The sequence below is a fragment of the Salvia hispanica genome, chromosome 2, assembly GCF_023119035.1.
Source record: "Salvia hispanica cultivar TCC Black 2014 chromosome 2, UniMelb_Shisp_WGS_1.0, whole genome shotgun sequence".
Lineage (NCBI taxonomy): Eukaryota > Viridiplantae > Streptophyta > Magnoliopsida > Lamiales > Lamiaceae > Salvia > Salvia hispanica.
Genome location: NC_062966.1, coordinates 36341147 through 36352674, shown reverse-complemented (window position 1 = coordinate 36352674; position 11528 = coordinate 36341147). Strand labels below are relative to the sequence as shown.

Sequence of the window (11528 nt, the reverse complement as noted above, 5' to 3'; positions counted from 1 at the left end):
GCGCATTGGTGCAGTGGCATACCGCCTGCAGTTACCGGTCGACAGTCGAATTCATGACGTCTTTCACGTCTCGTTACTGCGTCCATTTGTGCCTCCATTAGCGGAGTCGGCAACTGCTGTTTTTCCCACACATTTTGACCGCAACCGCCCCATCGACGTCCCTGTCAGGGTGACTGACTCGCGTACGATATTGGTCAACGGTGTTCCGCAAGACGAATGGCTGGTCCAATGGTCGTCGGAGAATGCTTCACACTCGTCATGGGAACCAGTCGATGTGCTCACCAGTCGATGTGCTCAGGCTTAATTTTCCTCACCTCCACCTTGAGGACAAGGTGCATTCTATGGAGGGGGGAGTTGATAGGGACTCCTCGAGTCAGCCTCTCGTCGACCCTTTACATCCAATCTCAACGATCACTCAACCGGAGCAGACTGCCACGCAAGCAAGGATGGAAGAAGTGCAGCGCAAGCAACAGCAAGGAAGGAAAGAGAAACCAAAAAGGAAAATTACCATTCCTGCAAAATACGCTGATTACATATCTCATTAGGAAATATCTTTAAGATTTATTTTTCCTTATTTTATGTTTTTGCTTTGAACAATATTTCCTTAGTTTTGAGTCAATCTTCTCGGGTTTTCTTCTTGATTCTTTCCCGAGTCATAAGTCCGAATCAAGTAGTGGAATTCTATAAATTATAGAATTCCACTAGATTGAGTCATTGAGAATAATGAAATAAAATTCGTTTTCTCAAATCTTGGCAAAATCCTAGAACTTCAACTAGGAGAAATTTTCTCCAATCACTCTCAAGTTTCACGTGTGCTCTTCCAATTAACGTAATAGGAGTCTACTCCTATTAGATACGACAACAAATTCAAACGGCATCGAAGTGAGTAGTTTATAAGGAAATTAATCGCTTCATGTTTTTCATTAGAAAGCGACATTTTTTCATTAGAAAGCGACATTGTTTGGAGTTGAATGTTCCCCTATATATGCAATTGATACAAATCCAACACATAAACTTCGAATGGTGAATGCTTGGTTGGAAGGTGGTTTCGAATTGGGTTCTCTATATTCCACTTTAAGGAATACCATAAATTTGTGATAATTCCTCAATCTACGATCCTAATTTCGTAGAAAAGATGTTCTTAATTTATGTATTGCGTATATAATGTAAAGTAAATTTGGGATTTTGATGATTTGATTCATAAGTATAGATAAGAAACCCCGTCTCTAGGCAGGGTCGACAACCTTAAATCCTCGAAAAAAGGGTCTTGATGCAGAAAAACAGAGTATTTGATCATACATTAAAATTGTACTCCTATACAAAAGTAAACACTCTTTAATAAATCTAATATAAATAAAAAATAAAATGAAAACAAACATACTAAGCCCGTGGAAATAGAAAAAAATGAAAACTCACGAGCTGGGCCTCGTCAAAACTCCTGGGCTTATCTAGGAAAAAGAGTACCAACTAAAATGATGAAATTATATTTCATTGGAATAGAGTAAATTAATACTACTATAAATTAACTCTGAATAGTTGCGTCAAATAAAGATGCATAGCAATGTTGCCTCTTTACCAACGACAATTTTACTACAAGGTCAATATCTTAATCCGTTTGGTACTGTTGTTGCTACTACTAATCAAGTTGATGTTGATCTGAAATCTGTTGATCAAAATGCTTATAAGATTCATATGCAGCTACAAGTTCAAGAATTGGTTTATATATATCGAACATCAATACGAGAAGAGTCCTAAACCCGTTATCATATCATACGTCTTTGCTAGCTAGCTGCCTCCGGTTGCTTAACCTCATCTACTTGTAACATCTCTGTAGTGAATTATGGAGAAAAATGGTGACGAAAGGCTACCACAAACTCTTGCCAAGATGCATCCGGGTTGTTCTTCTGAAAGTAACCAAACCATTCGAGCACCGGAGAATCTATTAACAAAGACACCATGTATATGCGATCTGATTCTTCAATTAAGGAGCAATCAAAGTACCTCTGAATACCATAGATCCATCCAGTGGGGTCGATTCCTGAAAAACGAGGCACCTTAACACCAAGCAATAATTGCTAGCGATTTAAACTTTTCTCTCTCCAGATACTATAGTACCATAATTACTTTGAATCAAGCTCGAAATCATATGAAAATTTGTCATAAATTTTTCATATCATTTCTTTTTATTTTTGTAAATTAATATAACTAATGCTAACAAAACTAAATTTTGTAAATCAATGCACTTCGGGTTTGATACAGATTTTAATTCCAAATTGGTAAAGTAAGAGATAGGTAGAAAGAAAAAAGTAATTAAAGTATTGTTAGTGGATAATGAGTCCCACCTCATTAGAGAAAAAATAATTTCCAAAACTAAGAAGTATATATTTTTATGGGACAAACTAAAAAGGAAATAGTGCATATTATTGTGGAATGAGAGGAGTATTAATCAAAATTTGGTACAAGTTCAAATTAATATATTAGTTAAATACTCTAATTTTTATAAAATAATATAAATAATTTGGGACAAGATAAAATATAAAAGTACAAATAACATAGCACAAAAGTAGACAAGTCTTTAATAAAATCGAATACAAGAAAATGAAAAGAAAACAAACATCCTAAGCCCATGGTAATCATAAAAATGACAACCAAAGGCCTAGGTGGGCCTCGTTAAAAAACCTTGGTAGGAAAAAGAGTGCCCTTATTTGAACACAGTTTCATGATTTCTAAACTTAAGCAACCACCGGAGTGGCTAAGCCTAATATTTTCCGTCCGGTCGTCAGGCAATCGAAAGTTGCATTCAAATCTTCGTTCAGAGATTTCAATAACATAGGATGTTTGCTTGGGATATCACTCTGCAAAAAAAAAAGATTATCATAAAATTAAAAATTTATTACATTATTAACATAACCAGTAATTAATTGCATATAATATTCCACATATGACTTGAATTCACTAATTTTGCATCTCACAAGATATATACAGTAGTAGTAAGCAAAAATTGAAAGGATGAGCAGGAATCATAAATAAATAAATAATAATGTTGTAGTACCATGTTAATCTTCTTCTTTGTGGCAGAATACATAAACTCCCCATTTCGAAGCACCGTAACTATCCCGCTTGCCATCGCTACTATAATAGCTAACTGGGAGGCGATTATCGGGTTCCTGTTGCAATAACAAGACATAAAAAAAATGAAATGCAAGAAGACGCACTATATACTTATGGATTATGCTTTAAGAATACTGATAAAATGCAGACTCTATATATTGTACAAACTCTAAACTATTATTTAGAATATTAAAAAATATCAACAAATGATAAAATAAAATCAACAAAAATGTCAACACAATATAAACTGTTGACACTATTTCCGTTGATATTATTTTGTTATCTGTTGACATAGTTTGGAGTTTGTACAATATATAGAGTTTGCATTTGATTACATCTCATATTTAATACTCCCTCCATCCCCAAAGAGTATGAACTTTGGGTTTAGCACAAGTTTTAATAAATAAGGGGAAAAACAAGAGAGAGAGAAAGGGTAGTGGAAATAATTAGTGGAGAGTGAGGTCCATATTATTATAATGGTATAAGTGTTAATGGTAATAGTATAAGTTGTAAATAAAATGATGTGTAGGGGTAGTATGTTGTTTGAATTTTTCAAAATTAGAAAATTCATACCCTTTAGGGATGGGCGAAAAAAGAAAATAGTTCATATTCTGGGACGGAGAGAGTAACTAATTGCTTTAAAAAAGTATTCTCCTTGTCCCTCTATGGCAGAGGCATTTTATTTTTAGCACTCATTTTTTAAAATGATGTCGTAGTACTAGATAAAGTGGAGAGAGAGGGATTACCACATAAGAAGAACACTGAACGCAGCAACTCCGAGAACGCACAATCCCGCAATTGCCCATTTACGACTTGGAATTGCCCATTTAGGAAGATTACCCATAATCTCCCTCCAAGTCCTACTTTTCTGCTGTTTCTGTACAAAGCGGATGTTATTCTTTTTATAATCTATAATTAAATCTAGCATCTTCTATTTCATTTCTACATTTATTGAGTAGTAATCACTAAATAGTGGAGTACGTATTTAATCAAGCGAATTAGTTTTGAGCAATGTGACTTTTGTAAGTAATCGTCAAATACTTTAGTAAGAAATTCAAGCGTGTTATACTTTGTTTTTAGTTTGGTTTAAATAGTACTCCCTCCATCCCACAGAAGACATGACACCCCCCCCCCACACCCACACAATGTTCGATCCCCAACAATTTACGAAATAATGCAATACCTCTACATGTTCGTCAGCAATGACCCAAACATCCTTCGTATCTTTTTTAAACTTGGTCCATATTTCATTGCATCTGAATGGGGTGATCAAAGTCATTTGAGCAGGGACCTATTCATACACCACAAATTAAAAGGATTGAGTTATACTCCTATCAAATTAATTCTGAAAATTTAGTGATCGAGGTCAGGGTTTGTAAAATCACTAACATTTTCCCATGTATCTGAATAAAGAGAAATCCCATCGCTGCTATTTGCATCCATCAGCTTCTTACGTAGCTTTCTCTGTACGGTGCCGTATGCATCATCTAAACGTATTACAGCCATTGCCGATAACCAATCCAAACACTGCACACATACATGCACAAAATAATACACTAATGAAATCTCAAGAGTTAAAATGAGTAAACATGAGATCTCTCATCTTATAAAAGGAGAGAATTATCTAAATTTACAAAAGAGATGATGATATTATTACCAAATTCACGTGAGACAAGGCAATACGTACTACTACTATCTACTAAGAAATAGTACAAAATTACCTGACGGTAGGCCTCCTCAGTCGACATCGTGTTGTCATCCCTCGGCACTACAGCAGAAAAGTACCTAAAATTATAAGTAATTTGGGTTAAAACATAGATACATTAATTAATAAATTCTCCCATTGTTTGTGCATAATGTTAATTAATTTATAACCTTTGACATATGAGTTCCTCGACATTACGAGATTGATCTGTGAAACTAGAGACCACTGTTTCTCTAACATGTTGCTTTAAATCAGTTATGATTTGTTTATTCTCCATTCCAAATATACCAACAGCCGCCGATTCAGCTGCCTTATTCTCAGTCTCCATGAATCTTTTAATACTTTTCCATATGTCCCTCACACTGCCAGATCTTATAACTTCCAACACTTTTGTAGTAAGACTAATGGAGAGTTCACTCTGCAATCAACATCATTCTAAGCCTTTACTATAAAAAATAAAAAAAAAGATAAAATACACGAAGTTTGGACAAATTCTGATTTGGACACAACATCTGTTTCGCTATTATTAAAAATTAATACCCGTAGATGATTTAGCCCATGTTCTTTTATTTCACGGAGAAGTTGTTCGCGCACAGTTGAAGCTTCATCCTCCCATTTTGCATGCTCTATGGTAGCATAAGCTGAAAATAAAATAATGTATATATAAAAAAACATGCAAACATGAATGATCTTAAAACAAATAAATGTGGCATTTTATGGTGCACCTGAACATTGCTGATTAAACTGCTCCACAATAGAAGAGCCACGGCATATCTTATATGTCTCAAATTCAGACATCGAAGGTTTTTGTAAATTGAATTGAGTCTTGAAGCTTCGCAATGTCTCGGATCGAATATGATCCAACGTATTCATATAAGCAGGATAGACCATCTAATTTATTAACCAAAATTATATAAGGAGAATAATAATAGTACGCATGATTAGAATTCATACTATGCTTATATACCAAACATGTACCATCTCTGAAAAACATACCTTTAGTGCTTTTAACGTCATATCTTGGCGTTTAGAGGTTCTGACATTTTGTACTTCATCGAACCTTCTATTAGTCGTACGACTTTCAAAATTCTTAGATTCCAAATCATATCTATTAAATTAAGGTCGAAAATGTTAATTACTGCACGAATTGTTATAATTAATAACTAAAGAGATGGTCCTAAGTATAACTAATCTTAAATGCATAAACAGAGAACACATATTTAGTTCATTGTAACAGCGATTTAGTTTACTATTAGAGTGAATAATTTATAATAAGTATTTAATCCATTAAATATTTAGTTCACTATATTGGCATTTTGATTCACTCCGTGTTTTCACATTCGTGTAGTAAACTAAAACGCCTTTATAGTTAACTAAATTGATCTAATATTGAACTAAATTCGTGTCCTCTAGTTATATATTTAAATAGTGATTGTCCTATATCGCTACTCTTGATAGATATTTGTATATAATGAGAAGAGTTCAAATACAAAATTCTAATTTAATTTTAGCTTACTCGTAGAGATACTTAGCCAAGATAGAGTTTGTTTTTGCACCGAAGTCCTCCACAAGTTGAGTTTTTGCTTTTTCTTCTATTTCTAACCAAGCCTGCACAAATTTAAAGGGAATTGTAATGAAATTTCCATTTTGATATACATAAAAAAAAGCCATTAAGATAAAGAAGATTTTTTTATTATTGTAATGATTCATAATCAGAAAGCTTAGTCGTCTCTGACTTGACCTTATTTCTCCACTATTCATAACAACTAAGCTTTTTCGTGGTGATAAACTACTACTACTACCTCTGTACCCGAAATATTGTCAAACTTTGATCCGGCACGGGTTTCAAGAAATGTAATGAAAAGTAAGTTAAAAAAGTTGGTGGGATATGAGTTGAAAAAGATGGTGGGATGTAGTAGTTTTACACTCCCTCCGTCCCATTGAAGATGATTCACTTTCCTTTTTAGTTTGTCCCAATCAAGATGACTCATTACTAAAAATGAAAACATTTTTATTTCCACATTATTCCACCTCTCTTACTTTACTCTCTCCACTTAACACACAAAATAAAGTTGCATAAAATCCCGTGCCGCCCAAGGAAAGGGTCATCTTCCTTAGAATGGAAGGAATAATAAAATGTGAGTAGAAATGAGTTAGTGGAATATGAGGTCCACTAAAAAAAATGGTAAAAAGTGAAGTGTGACAAACTTTCGGGACGGAGGTAGTACTTATTTAATTTGGCCATAATCAAAATACTTACTTCTTAGCTATGAATTACGGATTCTACTATTAGAGAACTTTAAGCGCAAGAAGAGATGCATAAATTAATTAAGAAGCAAATTAAAATAAAACCTGGTTAGATTTAAAGAGCTCCAACTTTTCCGTGGCAATCTCATCACATCGCGTTGTGGCAAACATTAGCTGAAAAAGCAATTGTATTATATTTATGAATGACCATTTCGAAAAAACACAGAATTAATTAATACTACTAGAAATTAATTAAGCTTAATTATTTGACGAACCCTATAAGGTGGAACGTTGAGATCATTATGGTTTTTGATGTTATCCCACATTTTCTTGGCACTGCTCAAAGAAAGTTTTGATTTCGAGAGATCAAGATTATGGGAAATTAACTGCTTCTGGAGTTGGGCCACCTGCAATGGGATCGATCGATTACATTTAATATTCCTATTAAATGTGTATATTTGTGAATAACTGAAGGAATAAAAATATAAAATTAATTAGTCAAAATAAAACCTCTTTATCAAACTCATCTCTCATAAACTCATAATGGGACAACACGGTAACCTCCACCTTCAAGTCCAAACATGAAAAACAAACAACAAAGAAAAATTAATTAGCACTAATACTGTAGTTCCTATATCAAATTAAACACGAATTAAACGTGCACAAACCCATAATTTCTGTGAATAAGAGATGAAGAACGACGCAACTAGGTTCAAATCTTATTAGAGTGAATTAATCTTTCATCTCTTATTAACGAAACTTCGTGTTTATGCATGGTTGATTTATATTTATGCATGATTCTCATTTATTGCATTAAATCCAACTATTCCCGACTCGCACTATATTGTATGGGGGTGCGTTATATTGCTAACTATTTAAATTGCTAACTCTGCTAACTCATCAATGTTGTGTATTAAAAATGTCACTACGGTGACATTAAAATGTCAACACATAATATCAACACATTATATTGAAGTTCAACAAAATTATGTGTTGACATTTTAATGTCATCGTGTTGACATTTTTAATACACTGCGTTGATGAGTTAGCAAGTTAGCAACTTAAGAAAGTTAGCAATTGATCACTCCTCATATTGTATGTGTGTGTGAGTGTGTGCTTTCTTCTGTCTTTGTTACATTGAAGATGTCAGTGAGAAGAGTGCCCTTGTTTCCCGGGGGCTTGGGAGTCTCTTCCCAAATCTGCGGAGATGACAAAAAAGGGAGAAGCCATTAGACAAAAGAGACAAAGCAATTTCAATTACAATTATGTTAAACACAAATATGTTTTTTTTCTAAAAAGGATGCCTACATCGATATACGAATGAGTTTTGATTAATCCAATTCCAATATGTGTAATTTAATCCATGCACTTTTTAATTCATATGCGTATTAAAAAAATGTTCTCTGACAAACATTGTACAGTTCCAGAAAAAACAGGAATCTACATAAACCTAAATCCTAGTATCATTTACCTTCTCTATATCCTCCTTCAAATTACGCTCCAATTCTTTCGAGGGGGTCTACATTGATAATAAATTTAAAAAATCATAATTAAAAAGAACTAATACCTACAAACATAATTAATTTTAATATTCCAACTAAGCATACCCCTGTCTTGTTGTTGCCGTCGCGTACCACAAAATGAAGAGTTGTTTTCTGAGGACTAAACATGGATAGTGATAGCATAGCCTACATACCAAGAAGATTATCATTTATTATATTAGTAACTGGAAGACTAAGTCATCTTCTTGTACGTGGTTGTACGGTTTTGTTAGACAAAACAATAATGAGACGTAGTCTAGGATTGAGTTGTGAGATTATTTTAGTTGGAATGAGTGACATATGATTAATTATCACATAATTATACATTTAGATTGAGTTGTGGGATTCAGTCTCATGAACCAAACAAAATACATATTTAATCCTGAGATACAATTTTACAAATCGAGCATCCCATACATATATTATATGTGTATATATAGATATAGGAAAACTTGCAAACCAAGTAATCTTGTACATGTGTTATATCAATATATATATAGAGATATAAGATTGTGATTAAAACAAAACTCAATTTTATTGCAGAACATAAAACTGTTATTTTTAAATAATACGGAGGTCATTTTAGTTTATTTTTAAAAAATCAGATTTTTTAATAATATGATATTTTTTAGATCGTAGTTTATTTTATAAAATCCAGATTTTAAAAATACGGTGATATATTTTAGATCGTTGCAGGTCATATTTTTTAAAATAAACTAAAAATAACCTCTGGGTTTCTATTTTGTGTATCGCAAAAAGAGTGAGTTTTGCATACCTAACCCGATAAATATATCCGCTTATCACGTAGTACTAAATACAAAAATTTAAATACCTCAAAAACAGCCTTCAGAAGAGGCCTATTCGCAGCATGATTGCGGCCAACATCAGTGCACCACCTATATATATAGAGAGAGAGAGTCTCATTATTCACAAATTCAGTCTTAAATACCGATTTGATAAAATGCAAACTTTAAATATTGTACAAAATTCAAATTATGATCTAGGCCATTAGAAAATGTCAACAGGTAAAAAAATAATAGCAACAAAAAATGTTAACACAGTATCAACCGTTGACATTGTGTTGACATTTTTTGTTGCTATTATTTTGTCATCTGTTGACATTTTCTAATGGTTTAAATCATAGCTGGCCAACATCATTGCACCACCTATATATATTTATAGATACCAATATTAAATTTAAATATCACGCCACAGGTAACTGAGTATGAAATTATTTGCAAAATTAATTAATCTGGACGAGAAAAATACATGTTTATGATGACAGTGTGAGCAATTGCTATAGCAAACAAGGCGCTTTGCTTCTCAAATGCTGTATCATCCTGAAATAATTGTTTCGATATATAGCTTGATAGTGTAAAGAGATTAATGATTAATTAAATAGGAGTGGTTACCTCTCCCTTCTCTCTACCATCTGTACCCTCAAAATCAAGCACGATAGTTAAGGGCTCAATATGAGGGGCTTTTGCTATCCATATCCCATTCGTTGTCTTGCTCCTAGAAAAAATGTTTTTAAATACAATATATACTTACTACTCCCTCCGTCTCAAGATAGGCGACTCGCATTCTTTTTTGGGACGTACCAAGATAAGTGAGTCATTTCATTTTTTTTTATTCTCTTTCTTACTTTTTCTCTCTACTTTTATTACCTATCTTACTTTATTCACTTTCCACTTTACTAATAAAAATTCATTTCCTTAAATGTCGTGCCAAAAAGTTTATGTTCACTTGTCTTGGGACGGATGGAGTATATAATTAATTTAAGAAGTAGACAAGCAAACCAACCTTCCAGTCTGTGCATTCATTACCCCAAAGTTTGTACCGAATAGATTATTCATCAAGGTACTTTTTCCTGCACAAAAATAACTATAGTCTATAGTTCTATTCTTCTTGCAAAAAAAGGTTGAAACCTCAATCCCAAAGGCCCCATAGATCCGGCCTAACATTATTATGAGGGGTGTTCAACTAGGATACGTAGTGGCCCGCTAAGAAGAGGGTCAAATCCACTGTCCTCCCAAAAACCCATCTCCCTGCGGGCATCTATAGTTCTATTTTTTAATTATGCGAGGAGGTACGAAAGCACGCAGGTGTAGATGGCCTTAGCCTCCAAATGTTAGCTTACTTATTTAATCTATCAATCTAATCTCATACTCAGGCCAGAAATCATACCACTGGACTGCGGCCCGACGATGGCAATGACCGGAATTGAGGCGGCAGCGCCTCTGATGAAGTCCACGAAACCCGACTCATTGAAATCTCCGTCGCCATTAATCAATTCCGTCGAATGAGAATTTTTTTGTAGAGAATTAGGCCGAGTCGCCATTTTGAGTTAGAAAAATATAAAAACACTGTATTTTATTTATAATGGTTTTAATTTGAGATCGGTGAAAGTGGTGGAAATATGTTTGACTATTTTACATTCAAATAATAGAAAAATGATGCCACTTTTGAGCTGGAATATAATAGTGTAAGACTCCGTCTCCCTATCTCAATCTAAAGGAGTACTCCCTCCGTTCCATAGTAGTAGATGCATTTAGTACGGAGATTAAGAAAAGTGGGTTAAGTAAAATAAGAATAAAATAGGAAATGAAAAAGATAGAGAGATGAAAAGAGAATAAAGTAAAAAATTGTAAATTAAGTGAAAAGAAATGTGTTGACTTATACTAAAATGAGAAATCACTATACTAGTGTGGAACGTACTAAAATAGCAAAATGACTTCACTACTACGGAACGGAGGGAGTATATAGTTTGAGTCGATTAGATTTATGATAGGGATACAACACAAGTCTTCGGACATCAAGGACAAAGAACAAGATGGAAGAGAAACTGAGGCCACAACAAAGAAGGGAAAGAGATAAAGTGACAGAGGGAAGAATCATGCAGAAAGTCCAGCCCAATTGGTACT

General features: G+C 33.7%; 2 protein-coding genes across 2 annotated transcripts; both read right to left on the bottom strand.

Annotated features, from left to right (window-relative positions):
• Positions 1 to 2557: 2557 nt before the first annotated feature.
• On the bottom strand, positions 2558 to 5229 carry LOC125205561 (protein ROOT HAIR DEFECTIVE 3 homolog 1-like). Its single transcript, XM_048104591.1, has 7 exons — positions 4987 to 5229; positions 4833 to 4896; positions 4501 to 4638; positions 4295 to 4402; positions 3858 to 3988; positions 3053 to 3167; positions 2558 to 2855 (listed from the first exon to the last, which is right to left on the bottom strand). Exons 1-7 carry the CDS (start codon positions 5142 to 5144, stop codon positions 2733 to 2735), a joined length of 837 nt encoding a protein of 278 aa, XP_047960548.1. The 5' UTR covers positions 5145 to 5229; the 3' UTR covers positions 2558 to 2732.
• A 22-nt stretch (positions 5230 to 5251) lies between these two features.
• LOC125206892 (protein ROOT HAIR DEFECTIVE 3-like) lies at positions 5252 to 10945 on the bottom strand. Its single transcript, XM_048106109.1, has 16 exons — positions 10792 to 10945; positions 10408 to 10474; positions 10017 to 10119; positions 9874 to 9944; positions 9437 to 9500; positions 8671 to 8751; positions 8535 to 8582; positions 8200 to 8262; positions 7574 to 7630; positions 7339 to 7470; positions 7169 to 7237; positions 6333 to 6424; positions 5813 to 5924; positions 5542 to 5707; positions 5357 to 5457; positions 5252 to 5257 (listed from the first exon to the last, which is right to left on the bottom strand). Exons 1-16 carry the CDS (start codon positions 10943 to 10945, stop codon positions 5252 to 5254), a joined length of 1386 nt encoding a protein of 461 aa, XP_047962066.1.
• Positions 10946 to 11528: the final 583 nt, after the last annotated feature.